The 23580-nt window shown below is 42.1% G+C and overlaps 1 protein-coding gene across 1 annotated transcript in view; it reads left to right on the top strand.

Annotated features, from left to right (window-relative positions):
- stt3b (STT3 oligosaccharyltransferase complex catalytic subunit B) overlaps positions 1–23580 on the top strand; it is a 67213-nt gene that overhangs the window by 40534 nt on the left and 3099 nt on the right. The window contains exons 4-15 of the mRNA XM_035183613.2: positions 1499–1564; positions 7443–7542; positions 8963–9061; positions 11047–11193; positions 14452–14500; positions 15148–15302; positions 16959–17170; positions 18519–18706; positions 19457–19628; positions 20114–20287; positions 21070–21183; positions 22979–23185. Coding sequence (XP_035039504.1) covers positions 1499–1564; positions 7443–7542; positions 8963–9061; positions 11047–11193; positions 14452–14500; positions 15148–15302; positions 16959–17170; positions 18519–18706; positions 19457–19628; positions 20114–20287; positions 21070–21183; positions 22979–23185 — 1683 coding nt within the window. The remainder of the gene's footprint in view (positions 1–1498; positions 1565–7442; positions 7543–8962; positions 9062–11046; positions 11194–14451; positions 14501–15147; positions 15303–16958; positions 17171–18518; positions 18707–19456; positions 19629–20113; positions 20288–21069; positions 21184–22978; positions 23186–23580) is intronic.

Raw genomic sequence — 23580 nt, 5'->3', positions numbered from 1 at the left:
AAAGCAGTTTGTTGTCCTCCTACTCATCATCATGCAGTTTCACCCATGGGCAAAGGGCAGTGTCCACTCAGTTCTTCAGTGTAGCTAAAGCTAATGTAGTCTTATACAAGAATATAGTAATACATTCCACCATCATGACAGTCAGGTCAAGTGTGTGATATGTGTCTTTCAGGTTCAGGTTACTGTTTGTACCTGTTGGTTTGTAGTCTAAGAAAGAGGCACCTGTTTGACAGAGAGCACAGTAAAATCTAAAAAATATTCTAAATAACATAATGAAATAAAAGGGTTCCGGGCTATCAACACTTTTAAAGTAATTCAGTGTCTCTTAAATGTCAACTTTAATAGTAAGAAAGGCACTGCAATAAAATTATTTACAAAATGAACTCACAACAATCAGTTTAACTAAAGCAAAGTCGGACTAATTAAACCAGAATCATCTTCTAATGTGACATTACAGCAGCACATTAAATTTCAGGTTCTTTGTCTCATAAAATCTGTTTTTTCTTTTTTCTCTTTCCCTGTTTGATTTGACTGCCTTTAAGAAACGATCTATTGAGTAAAAAAAATCCTTTTCTTCTTCACTTGCAACACTGCAGAGCTGATGGAACTTGGCAACAATCAACCAAGCTCTTTGTAAGAATCCACTTCTAAAATGGAAAATGTCTCTCCAGACTGGACCTAAGTTAAGGAACCAGCAAGTTCACTGTAAGCAAGTAATTACTGGCTTTTATCATCACCATCATCGGTGTGATCATAGAATAGACGGCAGAGAAAAATCAAATCAGACATATGCTCTCTGGGAGGAATTAAAATCAATGATCAGTGCACATATCACCCTGTGTGCCCTGGAGAAATAAATCCCATGTGAATGGGGCTTTGGTCCTCTTATGTGATCAGAGCAACAAGAGCCTAAAACACTGTCATTTCCTTCTTCAACAAGCAGATCGTCCACTTTCTCATGTGACAGAGTGATAATCAGGTCACTACAGACCTACTTACCGTGGCCTTCCTCAGCACGCGGGGAAACTCGAGGACGATTTATTTTAGTCTCAAGTTGTTTCTGCGTGCATCTGCAGTTTGAAGAAGTGTCTGTGCAGCCGATTGATTGGTGTTTGATCCACGGTCGGTCTGTGCCGGGTATTTGGGCAAGGCGAGACCACCTTAGGTCCAGCCATCATTAACGGCCCCTCATCAGTAACATCTCATGCATTGTTGGATGTGATCAAGCCTCTCGACCACAGCGACAGCCGTGGACTATAAAACAAATGGCGACTGAAAGAGACGCGCTGCCCTCTGCACAGATTTCAGATGTTCCTGCTATGATTGAAAGAGAACATGTCATTATCACAGAAAATGTGCCGCCTGCGACGCTTCAGTTTGTAGTGTCCCCGAACCGCAGACTGTAATTCTACGCGTCTCATTTGATGTTGAGGCGTATATGGAAAACATACTGCTGTGATTCTTGTATCACTGTTTGTTCTTTCTTTCTCTCTTGCAGGTGAAGTCGGTGAAAACAGGCTCGGTGTTCTGGACTATCGGCTGCTGTCTCTGCTATTTCTACATGGTAAGAATATCAAACACATGGGTATTTACAGTTTTATCCATAGGCTGATTTGACTTATTTCAACAGGAATTTTTTATATATTCCAAAAAGATATGTGGTACAGATGATGATTGTATGGATTCCTCTCATCCAAATTTTTTATTTTAATTCATTCATATTTAACTTAATATATAATTTCTTTGAAATTGTGCAATCTGCTTTTACACATGTCTACGATAGTATTTCTATCACACATATGATGTGAATGGTTGATATTTTTATGTTGATTTTGTTTCTATTTCACTAATGTACTAATAATCTGCAACTATTTTGCCACACATTCCAGTTCTAGTTTATCATTAGTGAGGATTTTCTGTTCTTTTCTGTTTTGTATGGATTTTAAACTAATTATGTTTACAGAACAAATCATTTCTAAATTAAAAGTTTTTCCCTATTCTCCAACAAAACAATCAGTTGAGAGAATAATAGCAACTGTTCTCTGTGTAACATGGACAACCCAATGCATTGTGCACTTAGGCCAGCGGATTCTGCATTATTTATAAATTCAGGCACAGGCCCATCGAGGGTTTGATAACAGAGATTAGATAAAAAAAAAGATCCAGGCACACTGCCTCAGCGACAGATTGTTTGGTCGTGTGTGTGAGTGGGAGTGGGAGAGCCTATGATCTCCAGTTTCTTGCCCATTCTAGGCTAAATCTCTATGGCCAGCAGTGAGATAGATGTCAAATGAAACAGATTACTGAAATCTACCTTCATCGATCACTCTGGGCCACAGCATCCAATGGCAGTGCAGAGTATTGTAGACAAGAGAAGGGGAGACAGGAGTTACGGAAAGACGAATGGGAGACAAAACCGAGAGCAGAAGAGAAGGACTGGAGAGAGGTGTGGACTGATAAATATAATACATTGCGATGTTCCACACTCTCAGTTAGAAGCAATGGGGACATGAATCTTCATGCTTCTTTCTCCGTATTCCTTCTTCTCCTCCTTTGCACCCTCTTTCTTTCCTCTGTGATGTGATGTTCCTTTGTACTGTTTCTGCGGCCCACCCACTGATGCAGATGATTCCTCTCACAGGGAGTAAAAACTGTCCATGTTGGACCTGCACACAAAGTGCCGCATACACTCGTTGACCCCATCTACCTTTTTTTTTTAACCACCCAGACACGTTATGCTGTTATTTGAAGCAGGATATAGCCATGGATAGATTTTCTGATGGGATTTAAGTGAACGTGAAGGCAGATATGGTGACGGAGAGGGAGAGAACTCCAACCTGGAAATTGGTATGATCAGAGAAGAGAGGGATGGGATTAAGAAGAGGATCAGAGCAGCCATAACCACTGAAAGACAGCAGCCACAGGAAACGGACGGTTGGCATTGCAATATCCTCCTACTCTTCATCCCCAGAGAGGGTGAGGGTGGAGCGAGGGGGAGAAAAACGGAGGACAGAACAAAAGCAGAAGAAAGGACATTTTGTACAGACGACAAGATGAAGCCTTCTACTAACGCCAGCAGTGGGTCAAAAAGTTTTCATTTGTCCAGCCAAAAAAATCTCAACATCTGCAAAATAGATTGGCACTCAAATTTAATCTACTGAAACGGCATATTTAAAAGATATGGTTTTTTTTCAGGGCCAAAATCGAATCAGGGAGACTGATGGGAGATATGTGGAATCAATATGCATTTGCAGTAAAAATCAAAACGGTGGTGTTAAAATTTTGAATAATACAAACTCCAATATACAATTTCTGCTATATGAAGTCTATTTTATCCATCCCATTTATAGCAATGAGAGGAGTTTCAAAAACAGGATCACCTCTGTTTAATGCAAGTTTAACATCCTCCAGAATCATCCAACAGTTGCTTCTGTAAAACAATTATGATTCCAAACTGGACCCTGAGTAAGGGAGGATTAATGCAGGTCTGTTTTAGACTGCATTAGTATTAGCTACATGTACCTAATAAACTGCCACCTCAGTGTATATTTGTAATTATCTGTTTGCACAGGCTGCAAAGTGCCTGACTGCAACTGAATTAGTTGCTTTCGGTGCACTTCTCTCCTGGGAATGGAGAGAATACGCTGGTAGCCCCAAGATGTTCCTTTAATTACAGCAACTAAATACCCTCTGTACATTTAAACTTACACTAGCTGTGCTCACATTGCTTTCTACTTCTTTAAGCAACTTTCTGGCTAATCATTTACAGGCTATTTAGACCTGCTTCTTCCTTGAGCTGTAACTATTGAACTTGTTCATGAGATGAGTGTGTTTTTAAACTTGAATGGAGAAGATGTCGATGTAACAAGGCCGACACACAAAGACAAGCATCTATTCTCTCACACATTCACATCTACATCCAATTTAAAGTCTCTGCTATTAGATCGATAGTGCTAACCACTGTACCACCATGCCACTCCCAGTTTTTTTCAATGCACATTTTATCCCTGCAAAGCTAATGTCATTCACATCCTCCCATTAGCCTCCGCTGTACTTTGGGTTTGGCTTACCAAAAATATTAGCTTACTAACACTCTGAACTAAGAGGAGGAACATGGGAAACATTATACCTGCTGATTATCAGCATGTTACCATCGTCATTATCAGCATGTTAGAATGCAGACATTAGCATTTAGTTCACAACCATCCCTCACAGAGCTATTAACATGGCTGTGGAGCTGGATAGTCCTGTTTAATTATAAGTAAGTGATAACAGTCTAGCTTATCAGGAGAGTAGAATATTACCGTGGTCAGAGAAAAGCCTGCAGGGGAGCGGCCTTTGACCGAATTTCGCTGTGCAGCGATCAGCATCTGACTTGTGTGCATACACTCTAATACATGACCTGCTAAAGAACTGTCATCTAGATTCACAGTTTCTGTTACAGCCGCACAACCTCTGTTGACCTTGATCATGAAGTCCACTTAAAGTCTTTTTAATGAACCTGAAAGTCTCCAATGTTATTAGAGAGGAGTACACACACACAAACGGAACATTCATTTTCACTGTCATAAATAGAAGGGAAGATGCAAATACACTGGCTGGTAACAGATGTGCGCAGACACACACAAGCAAACACAGTAAAGCCTTTCTTCCTGTTGCATGCGGTGTTCTCTATATACTGTTGAATGTGGCCACATGGTCATCAGATAAGCCCTGCATGAAATGCAGAAAGCGATAACGGCAAAGACTTTGCTCCCAATATTTTCCGATTCTTGCCCTCAGCTGTTGGCCGCTGGCTCGGGCGGATGACTGGCTGTTAGAACCACGGTTTCAAATGGAGCCTGTTCGTGCAGACACACACGTATTTGGTATTTTGTCACAGGCATTCATCTTTGCATGGTCCTCTAATGTGACCAGATGGCCACTTTCTCCCAATCTTTTTTCCTCCAGTCGATTGTTCGCTCTGCTGGTTGGACCATTTATTCTGAAGATTGCGGAAGTAAATCTGTAACCAGGGTGCATTGTGGAGTTGGCTAAATAACAGACGATCACACCATCTTCACATTTATATAGAAATCAAAGTATTGACTCGTTTTTTAAAAAACCATTCAGGACAATATCCAAATGACATTGGTGGTCATCTGAATTTTTAGTTGCTTTGTTGCCCTGAACATTTGAAAATCGTGACTATGGGAACATTTCCAGTCAGTATCTTTCATCCCATTGAGCTGGCATTGAGCCTCCCACACTGGTGCCCAGCTAAGTATCCAAATGGGGAAAACAAGCCAAAAATAATGTTGTGTAACTTTGAATTTCTAAGTCAACGACAAACCCTGCTGAATCAGGGAGTCGATGTTTGAAAAAAGCTTTTTTTTATTAGTTTTACCTTGAGGAAATCTGCTGAGGTTACCAGGTATTTGTAACAAATGCAGGTAATGGTTATAAGCCAGTGGGTAACTCCACTATCTTTAGTCCTTCTCTTATCATCTTGTAGGTTTGAAGTAGATTAGTTTGTTTGGTCAATCTGTGCTGCTGGTGACCTCCATCACTGGGATTTTCAAGTCTTTGTTCCTTCGAAGTAAATTGGCACCGACAGTTTGTATTGCATCATCAGAACAGTGTTCACAGGCAGGTGTTGCCAACTTTGCACTTTTGCAGCTTGATTTACTGACCTTTCAGAACCTTTCGAGACATTTTTTCGAGTGACAAATCCAGCAATTTGTTAGATAGACTCACTGGCGGCAGTATTTCCCTGTGACAGAGACACTCACCTTCCTGTGTTTTCTCGGAGTGGCAAAGAGGCGGAGCCATGCACTAGGTTTTGACCTCGTCTTGTTAATACGTTCTCAGCCAGTCAGCAGCAGAGACTTTTTCCGCCGCCTCTGTTCCAAAATGAGTCTTAAATTAAAGTCATCTCTGGTATTCATTCAAATTATGGTTCGCATGATACTGACTGACAGTCACCATCTGGAAGAACAGATGCAGATGGCTGCCAGAACATAATTGTACCTAAACATTTAGCAAGGAACTTATTTAGGAGGGTTTTTTTCTTGCGTTAATGTAGCGCATTAATGTGTTTATCAATTAAACAGGATGTTCTTGGTTTTCCTGTGATTCCGGAAGTGTAGACTGATCATTGCACTCAGCAGGTGAAATGGAGGCGTTACTGACAAGCTGTTGTCTTCACTCCCTTTTTATTCTTGCTAAATTCATTTTTCCTTTGCTGTTAACCTTCTTTTTTTACTCTAGTACTCACTCTTTTCTTTCCCTTTTATCTTTCTTAACACCTTATTTTTTTCTGGTTTCTTTTACTCTTCTTTTACTCCTTCTCCATGCCCCTCTACCTTTCAGTCTGGTGCTCATTGTTTCAAGTTGCAGTCAACTGAAAACTAATCATGGACGGTTTTAGGTGGTAGATGTGTGGACCTCAAAAGCAGTTTGGCTAAATTTGAGTGGAGCTTTTAAGGTTTTTGTGCATCTCACATTTTACAGAACATATATCTTTGCCTAGTTTTGATAGATAATATCTATGTACTCTATATCACTTAGCTGCTTGTGTCTAATCGTGTAATCTAAATGATACAAATGAGTTAAATCATTGTTATACATGTATTTTGCACCTATTTAGTTTTTGTAGCTCATCCTTCTCAAATGTGGGGATTTTCTGCTTTTGCAATAAAACGTGACTGATGTTATTTCAAAGTCTAAACAATTGATAATTGGGAAAATAATCAGTGGGCTAATTAGCAATAGAAATGGTAATTAATTGATCCTCTAGTCATTTTAGGACTGTTTAAGGGGCTAAATGAGAATTGTCTGACAGCTTCATTGCATGAAACATTCAGTGTTGCCAGAGGTTAAAAATTGATTGTAGAAGCTGACTCTGTAGGAGTAGAAGGCTGCAAACAGCAGTGAATCCACAAGCAACACTAATTGTGTCATATGATCGCACGTGAATAAACAGGTTTTTTTTTTCTGTCCTTTCCACAGAAACCTTTGAACAATAAAACGCTTGTTTGCGTTTGATGCTCAAATAAATTGTTATTGTTGCTGTTTTCATGATAACCCTGTAAACCCTCTTTTTGTGACAGGTATTTTTCCATTTTGTTTCTAAATTATTCCTGTTTTCAGTTTGAGAAACAGGAGAAATTTACTAACTCACAAATAAATATTTGGTCCTGCAGTTTTGCTTTAAAAAATTGTAGAAGTATAGTTTTCCTTTGACGATGAATGTGCTGTGTGTCTCCACTGGACCTTTTTGAATAGCTCCCTTCATGGGGGCAGACCTGAGCACATTTCCTGCTGAGCTAATTTGTTGGAGGAAAGCCTCCACTAGACAGGGTTGGCTCATTTAATTCAGAAAAAAACAAACCCAAGAATCTGAAACAAATGAAGAACAGTGACAGTATGTTTACCAGTGTGTGTTTTTGTGTGTGTTCCAGGTGTCGGCATGGGGAGGCTACGTGTTTATTATCAACCTGATTCCTCTGCACGTGTTTGTGCTGCTGCTGATGCAACGCTACAGCAAAAGAGTCTACATCGGTAAGGGGCACACTCACACACGAGCACAGGCAATTAAACCAGGCAATCACTTTTAGTGTTCAACATGATGTTTAAAACTCCCCCACATACACTATCTGAAATGGAAAAGTGTTTTCGGATCTTCTCCCATTAGAATAGCAGTGAATGCAATAAGCAGACAACCTGCTTGTCCTTTCCCGTGCGTCTCCCATCATTGTTCCCCATGCATTTGACCCTGAAACGAGCTCAAATGCTCAGTCATGCTTGTGCTCATCTCTCACTTCCATAAGCATTCCATCATTGACAGTGCAGACAGCCACACACCCACACACCACTTAACAGTAAACGCAGCCACCTGCTACCTGATCCTCATTTTGTTCACAACCAGACACCGAGCGCTGGTGAAGTGGATAGGCTCTGTTATTCCACTGAACATCCTGGTCACTCGGAACACGTGGCTGCTCCAGCGTAACTCGAGCTCAATCCTTCCACCATCCACACTGCTTAGCATTGAGCTCGCAGCAGGCGCTGCTGCTCTGGTCAAGATAAATGATACCATGTCAAGTATCATTTACATATGATTATATGTTTTACTCAGAGTCTTTTGAGAGCTTTGAAAACGAATTATGGCCTCTTCAAAGTAACCTACCTCTGCTGCATCGGTTCTTCAACAGTGAGATTCTACTTGGTGATACAGGCTGTCAGACGAAGTGGAAAATTTCCTTCTCCCTTCACTGTTCCTCAAGGATATCTGCAGCCTGAGCATCATCCAGCAACCCCTTTGCACCTTTAGGTAGCAAATGAGAGCCGGAGAAATATATTTGTAGACATGTTCTGTCGGCGGAACAGATATTAGGTCTTCAAGCGCTTTCCGTGCTCCTCACCTTCCCTCCTCGCTTCATCTTTCAGCTCTTCTTTTCAGAGCCAGGTGTCTCTCGGCTGCAGCACGGGAACATACAAAAGGAGAAAAAGTAATAAAAAATGCCTCAGAGTCGATGTTCCTTCACTATTCATCTCGCTCTGTCTTGAGTCAATAGCAGATGTGAGGAAGAGATCGCTGAGGGCGGTCACAACTAAATCAAAATCGAGGCATATGAGATCTTAATTTAGCTGCTGCATCTGCGAATCGGTTTCATTCGCAGATGCTACGAAGGTGCGAGTTCAAATGTTCTCAGCGCCGTTGTGTCACTCCAGACTTCACCGCCACACTGCGCCAAGCCAACTCTCATTCTCATTAAATGTCATTGAATTAGGTATTTTGTATTTACTCCCTCTGAGGTGCCACAGTGAAAATCAGTCAACTTTAAACACCAGGTTTGAGGTGGATTTACTCCCTCAGTGGAACCAGAACTTGAGTGGTGGAGAGGATTTTCAGTGGTGAATTGGATAGTTTGATTAATTGATTTCTTATCTGGTCTGGTTTGTCCTTTTCTCTTCACAGCGTACAGCACTTTCTACATCGTGGGTCTCGTACTGTCGATGCAGATCCCTTTCGTCGGCTTCCAACCAATCAGGACAAGCGAGCACATGGCTGCTGCCGGTAAGTGAAACTATAACTTGACTCAGCAGTTTCCCTCAGCTCTGCCGAGTGTTTGTGTCTTTCAACTCATTAGTTTGGTTTTATGGCAAACTTTACTGTCTTGGTTCACTCTCATCAACTTGGTTTCTCGCTGCACCCCTCCTGCCAAGCACCTACCTGCATATATACAAACTGCATATTAACTCTTATTTAGCACAGGTTAAATAATGCATAGAGAATGACTAATAATAGAGGGAGGCAGAAAACCCAGTGAACTTACTTTAAAGCCCTTATTTAAATATTAACATTTCACAAAATTAGAAAATGCTAAATTAACAGCAGAAAATTGTGATTAGCAATGAGAGTCAGCAAATTAACAACACCATGTGTAGCCTAATAAAAACATATCATCATGAAGTGATGCTATGAATATGTTATATATGATGAATTATGCTAATGTTGTATTTTAAATGTCTTAATAAGCAGCTTCAGTTATATCGTGTGTGTGTGTGTGTGTGTGTGTGTGTGTGTGTGTGTGTGTGTGTGTGTGTGTGTGTGTGTGTGTGTGTGTGTGTGTGTGTGTGTGTGTGTGTGTGTGTGTGTGTGTGTGTGTGTGTGTGTGTGTGTGTGTGTGTGAGCTTGTTACACAACGTACAACTGACCCCAAAAACAGGAAACACTAACAAATGTGAAACACAAAGCTCCGGGGAGAAGGTTCAGGCTGACTGCAGCAGTTCATGTATTAAAGGTGTGACTTTCCATAAGCCACTTGCTTGTTATCCCAAGCACCTTACAGCAGCGTGGATACACACTTGAGATTAGTTGGCTGCAGCGGGACTTGAATCCGTCTGCTCTGATTGCGTTAGTCATGCTTTGTCTGTAGAGGAACACAACAGGACCTGCCTGGAATACATTAACCAAGTAGAAATAAGTAAGCAGCTTCGCGTGTCACCCATATAGGTGTTTAGCATAAAGTACTTTTTAGTTTTGGCATGTTGGTACCTGATTAAAGTTTCATCTTCGCCTCCAGAGACGGCCCATCTGCTGCCTGACAGCATGGATGTGTGCATTTACGTGCACAGATCTCGTGTTCGTATACATCCAGATTGGGAGGGTGCTGTCGTTGACATCTTTTTTGAGAATTCTCTTTACACCGCAGCACGCGTATGTTGAAGTGTCCCCGTTTTCCTGGGTGTCGGCTGCACAAACAACATCCTGAGAGGCTTTGAAGAATGCACCACCAAAAATCATCTCTGCCTATCGCTCAAAGAGCAAGTGTGTTTTTTCATGTCACCGGGGTAGCAGCTGCTCAGAACATCTGGTGGTGGCATTCAGGGAGCTCAGTGGGGGACGGGAAGAGAGTGACAGCGCCGTGGACCTGTCGGTAACGCTGTGATATCATCCTCTGAGGCAGGCGGGCAGAGAGTGACAAGAGTGTGAGCCCCAATGGCGCCTCTCCAGGAGACGTTCAGGAGCGTCACCTTAGAAGTGGGTGAGACCTGCTCGGGGTGGTTGTGGGCCAGAGGAGGAGTAAGGCTATTTCACACAAGGTTTGTTAAAGGATGGGAGGTGACGAAACGGGGGGGGAAACCAGGCCTCTTCTCAATTTTTTTTATGTTGAATTCACCAGACAAACAAAAAACAACTCACTGGAGAAAACGTGACAGAGCAGAGAAATGGGGGGGAGCGTGACCGAAGGAGCTGCGACAAGTAAGACAAGGCGAGGGAAAGAGAAGGGCTTATTTACACAGATCTGTTTCTTGAATTTGAAATGTATTGTCCTCCCAGTATTTGTCTTTCACATCTGGATGAGCAGCCAAAGGGGCTATTGCGATTTGCTTTGTCTGAGATTCTGCCGAACTGACTGGCACTTCTCCACCACCTTAAACCCAGTTTGTTCCCTGCAGGAGGCAGGATGAATCAGGCCCTTGTCAGATATTCAATGCGAGATTCACTTTTTTTATGTCTGCTCATTCTTTCTGCTCCTCCCTGTGGCTTTCTCTCAGGTGTGTTCGCACTTCTGCAAGCCTATGCCTTCCTGCAGTACCTGAAGGACAGGCTTACCAAACAGGAGTTCCAGACGCTGTTCTTCCTCGGAGTCTCTCTGGCTGCCGGTGTGGTCTTCCTCACTGTGATCTATCTCACGTACACAGGTCTGTATGTCCTGCTCACATGTAGAAACAGTTTTGCACTCATGTAAAGACCATTTCATTTAGTGAATTGTGTTTTATCTTTTGAAGTCATTACCATTAATACTTGATTTGTTGATTATCTGAAAATCTATTTGAATTGTAATCAATTACTTATTTCAGTCAATTATTAGGTGAAAATTCTAAACATTTACTCACATTTGGTTGTTTTCTCTTCTGTTAGTTTTCGAGGTAAATGAAATGTCTTTTAAACCACAGACTTTATTTAAGATGGAGGACAAGATGGCTGCCTAAAAGTCAAGCCAAAGCATGTTTATCTCCACCTGGTGGCTGGCTGCAGTATAGGTCATAAATCCCATCTCCTCCTTGTTAATGGAAGGGGGACCAAACTAAAAATCACAATACAGGTCAAATCAGTTTTTCTCAAAGATGGTTTCTGTCATTTGAGATGCAAGTGTTCATTTAACAGGAAAGTTTGGTTTTAATTAGTTGTTTGATGCTATAAAAACAGAGTGAATATTCAATTCTTTGGTCTATGGTTTTAAACAGTTGATCAGACGAAGCAAGAAATATGTAGTCATCACTTCAAGATCTTGGAAATAGTCGGAGTCTGTGTGTAACACTCCTAGAATCAAATAAATTTGTCAAATTTACATATGGTGCTATGAACCAGATAAACAGCCAAAAGTGGAAATATCCTCTGAGGGTTGGTGAGCAAATGGCCTTTTGTTCAGGGATCAGTTGACTTGAATTTTGATGGCGATCCAGATCTGGGATTTTAGCCGTTTTAGCCGATTTCATTTGAGTGTTTATTTATGTGGTTAATGCACTATCCCATCATGCCCTGACCTCCAGTCCCCTGCTATAGTGGGCTGCTAATCGGCGCATGGATTGTCAGAAAATTGCCCGGAAGGCAAATGATAAACATATCTAAACTGATGCGTTGAACATTGGTGGAGGATCGTGCTCTAGTATCCAGTGACTTTTTGTGAACTTGTGTAGTTTTAGTTTTTGACTGGCCTCGTTGAACCCTGATGTGCACAGCCAGCTGCTTGATCTTTGTCCTGGTTAATGTTTTCCTCCAGTTTTTCCCCCAGCTCTGCCTTTTATTTCAGCTCTGTCTGGGTTTGGGTTCACAGTGGGGGGGCTGGAGGTTTAAGGCAAAGTGTTGCCTCCTTGCTATTTATTAATTGTATGTCTGCTGAAGTGTTTAGATCCAGGAGGACAAATGCGGCATCTTGAACTACTTAAAAGAAATACACGGAGTTCAATCTTATTATAAAAGCACCGAGAGACAGAGAGTTTAGTGCACAAATTCCCCAACAGAAACTATTTCTAAATCCTCTCCGCAGCATCTCACTGGCTTTACTTCTCTCATCTAGTGGTGTATTAGCTCAGACTGGTCCCAAGAAACCTAATAGAGTTTATTGCGTAGAAAGGACACTCACTTATCCCCTTAGGTAGTGTTCCTGCTGTGTAATGAGCCTTAATAAAGTATGTGACTGTTCTTACCTGACATCACATATTGGTTTTCTCGCTGTGATCTAGGTAGCAGATTATTTACTCGCCTTAAACCATAATCTGACTTTATGTCAATCCAGTTTACACTGCAGCCACACAGTAGAAGGAATGGTGGCACATTACATCTGCAGTGATATATCGGCGTCCTCAGATTGGTCGCCCGCCTGTTTCAGAAGTGACTGGCCGCTCCTGTCTGATGCAGACGACTGGTCTGTTGGGGATACTGGCTTCGACTGGCCCGGCCTGAAAACGTTGCTATCTGTCATCCATCTGAACGGAGTGGGGCGGAGGGAGGGGGCAGGCAGTCAATGCTTGGTGATGAGCCAGTTTTGCAGCAAAGCTCTGCATGTCCTGCCCTCGTCCGTCTGACAGACGTTTTCATTTCATAAAGATGAAAATGGCGGGTTGGTTTCCTCTGTATTGTGAACACGGAGCCAAGTATTGATTGGTTGAATCAAGTGTCCTCCTTTAAATCACCTCTCGAAAAATAGCTCCATCGCACGTTTGCTGCTTTTTAAACTTCATTTTCGCGCCCGCCCTGGTTCAGTGCTCTGTAAATTACGTTAGTGCTCTTTTTTCTTACGCTGTTCATTACGACATCATCGGGAGTAAATGTAATTTTCACAATGACATGATACAGTTCTATATGTTGGAGGAATTTTGAAATATGGAGCCAAGCCTGTTGTGTTGTTTGTGTACATGCGTGTGCGTCTGTGAGCCTCAAGGCAACAGTTCACAGCTAAAATGTATTCCAGATCAAAGCTAAACCAAAGTAAGACATATGTATGTGCACATAAATGCCCTGTGCGCTCTCATTTGCAGCTTAAACGGTTTTAGTTGCATTTATAAACAAGTCAATTGCATTAATTAGATATCATCAATAGAATATATTTCCAGCGCTGACGGAGCCTCTTCTGAGTGTTGCCTTGGTTTTGAACCTCGGTTGGCACCGTCCAGCGTCTCACAGCTTAGTCACTGAACACATGAACGTTCTGGAAACCGATTTTCTCCGTCAAGTTCTTAGTATAAAGAATGTGTGCACGCGCCAATCAGAGCTTTGCATCATTTCAGTTCTAATGTGATGGTAGATGAAGGGGTTGTTTGTGTATATGCCAGTGCTGTCATTGGATCAAACCACATCCACACAGTCCTGATGAAGCAGATTAGCTTCAGGCATTATTTTTACCGGGAGGGTCTGAAACTGCAGAGTGGTCATTTAAGTTGATTGTTTAAGCCGTCTTCTAACGAAACAAAAGTTTACATTCACTGTTCCTCACTGAATGTTTTCTTTAACATGATGAATGAGTTTACTTCCTCAGAAAGCTCTGGTGCTTTAGATAAGTAGATATAAAGTTTATATTCCAGTTTAGTTTCCAGCAGTAAACAGTAAGACTTATACTGTAGATATCTGTTGTATTATCCTCAGGCAATTTCCGCCTCACATTTCTTCTGCTCTTTAGGTCAAATAGTGTTTTATTCATTCAAAGCTGCACAGTTGGGTTGAATTTGCCGTATAACAATAATTAAACTTTGTTGTAACAAACAACATGAAGTAGTTTTAGGGTTGTTTTAATGCATTTTTATGTAACTGACCTTTAGCTCACTTGTCTCTTTACTTCACTCTGTTAAACAAACTTCCTGCACATGTATCAACAGCTCTTGTTTACCACAGCTCAAGTAGAAAGCTTTTAAGTGGAGAAGTTAACATTTTGCTTTACTGATTGTCTTTTCCTTCTCTAGGATACATTGCTCCTTGGAGCGGTCGTTTCTACTCTCTCTGGGACACGGGGTAAGCTGCGCTGACCTTCACGCTCTCACTATCGATGGATACACTTGTTCAATCGAATGCATGCGTTTGTTTTCCAAGACGGCTCTAAACCCCGTCTGCACAATCCTACATGCAAGGACAGCACAACACGGGCTCTGTGCTGTCCGGTGCTCAGTAGAGTGCACTGCAACATGTGTGGTATATCCGCACATCATCAATTCTTCTGACGTTTGCTGACTCAAGCAGATTAGAATGTGTTTTTGTTTTTTTTCCTCTTTCCTTTGGAGACCTATACTAATTTGTTAATGTGCTTTGTGTTTTCTTTCCCGGCTGTAATCACAAAACACTTAAGAGAGAAAAATGTAGAATCATATAGAAACTGCTGTGTAAAAGCACATAATGAATAAAGAGGGAAGAGGCAGATCAGAAACTAAAAAGCAAAACAAAGAACCGTACTCATCAGCAGAGCTAAATGTCTTCATATTTTACCAGAAGCATGCTAGGGGAGCTGAATTATCTATTTTGCTGCTCATAATTCTGGAGTTAATCGGGAGGATCTATTGTATAATTTGTCTCGACACTCCCAATGCGCTAAACCCAACATGAATTGCATCTGTCTGTCTCTCCCTCCTCCTCACCCCCTCTCCCTCCCTCCTTCGTATCTCCAGCTATGCCAAGATCCACATCCCCATCATAGCGTCTGTGTCGGAGCACCAGCCGACGACGTGGGTCTCCTTCTTCTTTGACCTTCACATCCTGGTGTGCACCTTCCCAGCAGGCCTCTGGTTCTGCATCAAGAACATCAATGATGAACGGGTGTTTGGTAGGAAACCTTTAATCTAATTTCCCAGCTCTATATTTATTTTACCCCCAAGCTTCAAAACCTTAATTTTTCCTGTGGCACAGAGTTCTAAGGTGCAAAGAGCCGCTGGTACCAGAATTATTTTATATTTCAACAACTGTTGGATGTACTGCCATGCAATTTTGTACAGATAGTTGTGCTCAGTAGAGGATGATCTGCAGCTTGGTGCGTACCCAGAAGTACTACATTACCCAAAAGTACTTTCAGGTCTGTGGTTCGATCTCTAGCTCCTTGAGTGTACATGCATAGGTGCCCTTGGGCAAGACGCTGAATCCCAAATTGAGGGTGTATGAGTGTGTCTGGGAGAATAAAAGCTATATATAGAAGTATGAATGTGTGTGAATGGGTGACTTGTATTGGAAAGAGCTTTGGGTGGTCGATAGGACTAGAAAAGTGCTACATAACTACAGTCCATTAAATACAGTCCATATACCATGAGCCTCAGCTGCAGTTGGAACAGAGGCCGGAGTCAGCGGTTACAGTTGTGAAAGCGTTTCAGTTCAGTCGTTGAATTCATCCAAGAGAGAAAAATAATTGTGTTGAGGTTTCACATCAGCATAATTTGTAACTTCCTCCAGCTGTTAGCATCACACATCGCAGAATTTTACTCTTTGATTGGACGGTTCTATCATAAATATATGAGAGAAAAAGCAGCTTCCTTCCTCAAGTGTTTTATGAACAAAAGGTTTGTGCGTTTAGCGTTTTATCAAAGGAGAAGTGATTGAGAAGTTCCCTTTCTCACCTACCTTGACATTTTTTCTGCTGATTCATAGTTCATATCCCTCCAGCCGTCAGCCACCTAACTTTCTGAATGTGATCCTCAAACAGCTCTTCCTGCATCACAACTCTCTTGTCATTCATCATTTCTGTGTAACAAGAACAGTTCATTACTCACTAATTGTTCTGCTATTACTGTCGTTTATCTGCTTTATTAACACTAAACAGTGATGAACGTGCCTGATTTGTAAACAGTGTATAAACCATAGACTGTGTATAATGATTTATCAAATGAAAACCAAACACATACACTAGTGTGATAAGAACTACCTAAGATTAAAGAATCCATCAGGGGGCATTTGAAGCGCTTGGCTTCACTCATGAGTGGATATGTCCTCCATCTTTATAAACAGTCTCTAAACATAAAACATGTCCAGATCAGAACAGATTCCCACCTGTACCCGTTTCTTCTCTGTCTCCTGTGTGATGAGCTCTTATCATTTAAACCGCACGAGAAAACAACAAGAGAAAACAACTTAGCAGCCACACGACGGCCCGGATCAAGGGCAGAGAAGCTCCGAGAAACACAGTCCTTCGGCTGCTTGTTTCTCCCTCAGACTTAATCAGCCAATTACAGCTATCGATTAGCCGTGCACCTGTTGAGCCGGGTCGACGCTTCTCAAGGACGGAGAGAGACCAGCTCTGTCTCCATGGAGAGTTTTGAACACAGCTAACACAGACTGATTATGCAGCGTTACTTTAACAACTAAATTTCTCCTGTTCATGTCTTTATCTCTATTTTTTCTCTTATCTCTACATTTCACACCATCCTTCTCCTCTTCTGACCTTCTGTCTGTTTTATTTTCTCTCTCTCATTATCTTCCTCCTTCTCCGTTCCAGTGGCCCTGTACGCCATCAGCGCCGTGTATTTTGCCGGTGTGATGGTGCGTCTAATGCTGACGCTGACCCCGGTGGTGTGCATGCTGTCGGCGGTGGCGTTCTCCAGCGTCTTCGAGCATTACATGGGAGACGACACAAAGAGGGAGAAGCCCCCCGCCGAAGACAGCAGCGACGAAGACGACAAGAGGAATTCTGGGAATCTCTATGACAAGGTGAAGGCAGAATATTGCATAAGTCTACAGTGGTATAAGTTATTGAAACACCTTTTCAGGTCAAATTGTCAGGACACTTAGATTTAACCTGCCAAGTGGAAGGCTAGAAAAACAAGATGATTAAAAAAGTATCATAAAACAGCAGTAGCTGAGATGTTTTTCCCAGTTACTGTTAACCTCTTTTATAGCACATACTGGGATTTGGATTTGTCAGCTCCTCTCCTCACCCCCCCCACCACTTTTGATAAACTGCCATTCAACTGTGAATCAGCCGCCACGATTTTAGCAGTTTCCCTTTGGTCAATTTTGAGCTGATTGGTGTAATCACAGTTGAGCTGTGTGTTTTCCCTCGTTTGTCTCATAATTACATAATTTCACACCTTTCATCCAAAGCTGCGTGAGACGTTCTGTGAAAATGACATGTTTAGTTTTTGAACATGAAGAATTCAGTATGATTGTGATGTGTTTTATGCTGAGTCTGGTTGTTACACATCCTCGCTGCCCTGCACTGGCAGAAAAATGGGCAGTGATGCACTTTGGATATACTTGAAGTCTTCGCCTTATTTTAATACTTGCTGCCTGCGCATTTTAAATAAACTGATAAGTAAAACAGAGACGTGCCAATCGGATAGAAACAAACTGGGCTTATAAACAGAACAGCTCTGCAGAAAAGAAACGTATTTTCTTCAAGATGAAAGAAACAGAATTTATTTTTGAAGGAAAAATAAATACAAAGAACAGTTTGACATAGCAAGTCAGCTGTGATCTCCACAAGTGTTTGTTTTCTTCTCAAGCAAAAAAAAAAACATCTTTTAGAGGCTCACTGGATTTTCTGTAAAAACTGAACATCTGAAAAATATTTGATTTTAAGGTTCACATTGAAAAACGTAAGTTTCTTGTAGCCCAGTTACTTTTATGTTGATGTAATGAGTTATGTTTGTAATTCAGCCCAACACAAGTGATCTCAGCGTTTGGTTGTTTCTCACATTATTGACAGAATTCAGATGTCGTTATGTTAACTAACGTCTGTCATTGCACATGATTAGCCCTCGTTTCAGTGTCAGTGAAAGTAGTTGGAGGAGAATGTGAAAGAAGCACGTTCATATTGTGCAAATCATCGTCTCACCAGCATTTCTCTGCAGCTGCTCTAAAATAATATTAAATAATCACAGGGTTCATCTCATAATCCCCACAGATGTGTCTTCAGATATAAAGCTTGAGGATACGCTAAGATACAATTACTTCATTCAATAATTCATTTCAATAATTTATCACACACATTAATTCATAATTCTGGAATGTGTCAGGCTTTCCCCTTCTTCACGAGAGTGTTTGTCTCCCCCTGCAGGCCGGAAAGGTGCGCAAACATGTGTCAGAGCAGGAGAAAGCTGAGGAGGGTTTGGGTCCAAACATCAAGTCCATCGTGACCATGTTGATGCTGATGCTGCTGATGATGTTCGCCGTCCACTGCACCTGGGTCACCAGCAACGCCTACTCCAGCCCCAGCGTGGTGCTCGCCTCCTATAACCACGACGGGTACAGATACACACACACACACACACACGCACCTGCATTGTAACGTGTAAATGGATTTTTAAATAACTGCAAAGAGTGGAGCAGAGCCCAGAGTAATGGGTCATAATGCAGGCGGATGGAGTGCTCCACCTCGTGTGCAAATTAGCCCGTGTGTGTGTTTGCATGCAGAAACACAGTGCAGCAGAATAGAGAGGGAGTTCATGTATATTTCATAGTAAGAGGTTTTGTGGAAATATTGGTAAGTGCACCTATAAGCTTCAAGATGATTGCTTAACTTAGAGTTTCTAGGTCACAGAGAAGAGAATGTCTGCGGACCATCGCTGAATTTACTGAAAGCTGATATATTATTCTCTCTGAGCTCCTTTACAGGCGTAATTATTCTCTTTAAGCATTAGGGGGGAATATCGAAGGCCAAGACTAAATGCTAGACTCGAATTCACACAGCAATACACTGGCAGTTGCTCTTTCTTATATACACACACACACACTCGCGGACACACAGATGCGGTGCGATTACCATACCTACTGTTAATTGGATGTCTGGCTTCATATCTTGCTGCTGCCGCTCGAGGTAAATTGAGGACACAAGGGTTTAAAAGTGTGAGGTCTTCTTTTTATTAATATTACTACGCGTGGATGCTCTATCTCCAACAGTTGCTGCCCTTGTTTATTGAAAGTCTCAGTCTGAAATATTAATAGCCTCCGCAGCCTGTCAACACCGTTACCTGTCAACCATGTTTTCCTTGTTAGGACGCGCAACATCCTGGACGACTTCAGGGAGGCTTACTACTGGTTGAGGCAGAACACGGACGAGCACGCGCGGGTCATGTCGTGGTGGGACTACGGTTACCAGATCGCCGGCATGGCCAACCGGACCACGCTCGTAGATAATAACACTTGGAACAACAGTCATATAGCCCTGGTGAGCCCTGTTCAGTCTTTATCATACTCTCTTTCTCGCCCTCATCTCTACGCTCTCTTCCTGTTTCTCTCTCCTGATTCAGGCTCTTCACTGCTTTTTTTTTTTTTTTATGTAATTACCACAATGTATAAAAGTGCTCTTGCCAACAAGCCAGATAATCTTGTTTGTTTAAACTTTTTCCTGTTGACTTTACACTGTAGGGGGATGTAAGTTAATTGCTGTCAGGTTCTGCAGTTTTGATAGATTTTTTTTTATTTCTCACCCTGCTGCCAAACGTGGAGGAATGATTTGTCTTTTCGTTAACTCTGTGAAAGCCCTCTAGCTTTCTTCTCTCTTCTCTTTTCATCTGTCGTCTCCTCAGCGTCTATGATGGATCTGTTTAATGATTCCCGTTTTTTTTTTTTATACCTCTGCTGCATTTAAAGCACTGTTTGGTGAAATGGAGGAAACCCCTATGGAAGTATGACTTGTTTTTTCGTTTGTAGGTGGGGAAAGCCATGTCATCCAATGAGACCGCGGCCTATAAAATCATGAGGTCGCTCGATGTGGACTACGTGCTGATCATCTTCGGAGGAGTGATCGGATACTCGGGCGACGACATAAACAAGTTCCTGTGGATGGTGAGGATAGCGGAGGGCGAGCACCCAAAGGACATCAGGGTAAGTGTGAGACGTTCTGCAGGAAATCATGTGGTAAACACTGTGAAATCAATATTCTTCAGGCTTCACATGTTGCTTCGGGGCCAGACTGATGTTTACACACGTTTGTAGCTTAGACGAGACTCTGTTTAGCCAGTTATGACGTATTCATTATATGTAATCATTGACTTGGAGTTACCAGTGGAACATCCAGCTTTGAGATCAACGTCCTTCTAATCCAAAGTTTAAAAAACACAAACTAGCACCTTTTTAAAGTTCACAAATCAACTATTCCTACACACCCACACACTGATTGAAGAACGCAGTCCGTAGTTATTGCAGAGATCTACTGTACATGCCATTGTGTAGCATTCAATGTGATAATTGTCATATTTATGTGTATGTGAACATTATTAATTTGACCCATCAATTAGTAGCTGCTTTCAGACATGTCCTCTTTCACACATGAAGAACGCAGCAGGAAAATGTCCAGAACATTCAGGCGGGGGGGTGCAGGACTCTCTCACTGTAACCTTTCCAGACATTTTACTGTTGTATTCTCTTGTGGGCTCAATCGGACATTTTACTTTGGGGGTTGACAGGAAAAATTTCTGAAAATGTCCCAGGCAGCCGACTTGGACATTTGGTATCTGACATACAGCCCCTGTGGAAAAAATGTCCAGACTTCAGTGCATGTCTGAAAGCAGCTTGTGTGATAACTCCCCCCACCTCCCTAACCCATACCATCATCATATCCATCTTCTCATTGTCTGGACCTCACTCTCCCTCCTCGTCTTCTTCAGGAGAGCGACTACTTCACCCCACAGGGCGAGTTCAGGGTGGACAAGGCCGGTTCACCAACCCTACTCAACTGCCTCATGTACAAGATGTCCTATTATCGGTTCGGTGAGATGCAGGTGAGGAACACAGACTCATCACTGAAACCATGTGTTTGATCCTTCTTCCACCTCTGTCGGGTAAAGTCAGAGCTTCAGAGAAACTCTCCACTGACTTTAGGGTCGAGAGTTTTGATTCACTTCATAGGTACGAACAAAAAGTTCCAGGTCTGTGCTGGGATCAGAAAGGAACGAGTAGCTGCTGCCACCAGAGGTGTCGAACCTCTTGCTACTGTGTCTTAAAGCAGAGGTGGCTGACAGGGGAGCAGAGCAGGATTTAAGGAGATGCCTCTGGGATTTCCTGAGGTTCAGAGAGTGGCGAGTTGGAGGAAAGAAAGGGATGGAGGAGGAATATGAAGGATTGGCAGAAGCTTTGAAATGTGCCACGGCTACTTCTGGCAGGTAGGAGCACAGAGATAAGAGGGATCCTTCCTGCCAGGTGCTTGCTTCCCCCCCCCGTAGATGTGGCCCGGCCAGCGGCTCGGCTGAGATGGGAGAATCAATGCAGCCGCCATCTGCAGACAGACAGGCAACGCTCTGTGCAGCTCACAGCCATGATTCAGGGTAGAGACATGGAGGATGGGAGGGAGTGAGTCCATCGAGGGAGGAAAGAGAGTTAGCATCAGGGGAGTAGATTAGCTTCATGGAAACAGGGTGTGACGAGGGGAAATAAAGGCTATGAGGACAATAAGAAGAGTGGTGGGTAGAGGATGGTTGAGGAAGCTGTTTAGAGGCAAGTGGAGAATAGAGGATAATAGAGAAAATGTGTAATATAGTCCAGAGTAGAGAGATTATAATGAATAGAATCGATGCTCGCTCCCAGAAACCGGCACATCTATCTCCTTCTCTAAGCATTTAAATAGAGAGTGTGAAAAGCATTAATATCTGTGTCAAGAGAATAAACTTCGGTGGCTAATAATAAACTTAACATTTCATGGTCTGTGTCCTCTGAAGCAGCTTGAACCCTCACAGGAAATACTGTAGATAGAAACATGGGGAGGAGACTGGAGGAGGAATAGAAGAAGAATAGAGGTGATGAGGGCGCATCAAATGTGAGAAGGACATTTTAACAGTAGGAGACACTGGAGGAGACGTCAAAGGCTTTTGGAGCAGAATATTAGGAAAGAGTGGGTGAAAGTGGCTCAACCCAAGTGAAACGTAAATGATGCTTATTTAAGTTCTATAAAACAGTTTATTTCTCTTTTAAACGTGTTTTATTTTTCAAAAGCAAAGGTTTTCCAGCTCCTCCCAGTTAATTTCTCATCTAACTAAAAAGTGTTGTTTCCTGGAATTCCAAGCCATTACTGTGCATCTGCGGCTATTAAAGTCTTTAAAAGCTTCATATTCCTCAGTGAAAAGCTTTATAAGGTATTAAGAAGTCTTAGATTTTAAAGACTTGGATATTTTCTCGCCTGCTGTTTTATTTTATCTCTACATTGATCTGAAGCTCAAAAGATATTTTCAGCTCCTGCTCTACGCGACTGAAAAAAGATCATTTTGTTTTCAATTTGCTGTAAATGACACGAGCAAGATTAGTTTATGATGAAGAGTAATTTTCTTTTGACAGACTCTGGCATTCGTTGACTCATCATTGCAGTTCAAAAATAGTGAATTATTTTTAATTGGTAAATCCATTAATCCGTTCTGCTGCTCATCCAGTTTCAAGACAGAATCATTTAATTAATCATGACCTTAAGTCAGCGTGATCGTGAATCAGGTATCAACTCGCATTCATGTCTTTTCATGTTTCTTTTTCAAAAGATCTTAGACGTGAATTTAAGTCTAACTTCAGATATCAACCTTCTCTGTTTCCCAGCTGGACTTCCGGACGCCACCCGGCTTCGACCGGACGCGTAACGCTGAGATCGGCAACAAGGACATCAAGTTCAAGCACCTGGAGGAGGCGTTCACCTCGGAGCACTGGCTGGTCAGAATCTACAAGGTGAAGAACCTGGACAACCGAGAGCCGCTGGACCACAAGCTCCGCAGCGTCGTGCCCAAACAGAAGTACACGTCCAAAAAGGTACCGGGGATATTTCCGTGATTCATGTCGCCTCACAGCGTGTGGGTGGTTCATTATGTCTCCCAGCTTTAACAGGATTATTATTTTTATTTTTTTGTAATAAAAACTAGATCATTGTGACGTTATTGGTCAAAGTACATTTCATTTAGAGAAAACACTGCGTCGTCCCACACAACTGAACAGAGGATATTACTCATGATCCCTGTGAAGCTGCTGTTTTAAGGTTAAAAAGTTGCATCGTGTTTTTTAAAACCAGTATTAATCATTCATCCGAATCATTAGGTTGTAGGAAAAAAGTTCAGTTTGATACCCAGTGATTCATGTGCAGTGGTTTCTCCTGGATTCTGTATCAAAGCTGTTTTGGTTCCAGAATATTTTGTTGAGATATTTTTTCG

The sequence above is a fragment of the Hippoglossus stenolepis genome, chromosome 17, assembly GCF_022539355.2.
Source record: "Hippoglossus stenolepis isolate QCI-W04-F060 chromosome 17, HSTE1.2, whole genome shotgun sequence".
NCBI lineage: Eukaryota > Metazoa > Chordata > Actinopteri > Pleuronectiformes > Pleuronectidae > Hippoglossus > Hippoglossus stenolepis.
The sequence above is the reverse complement of the archived record's forward strand: the minus strand, read 5'-3'. Positions and strand labels throughout refer to the sequence as shown.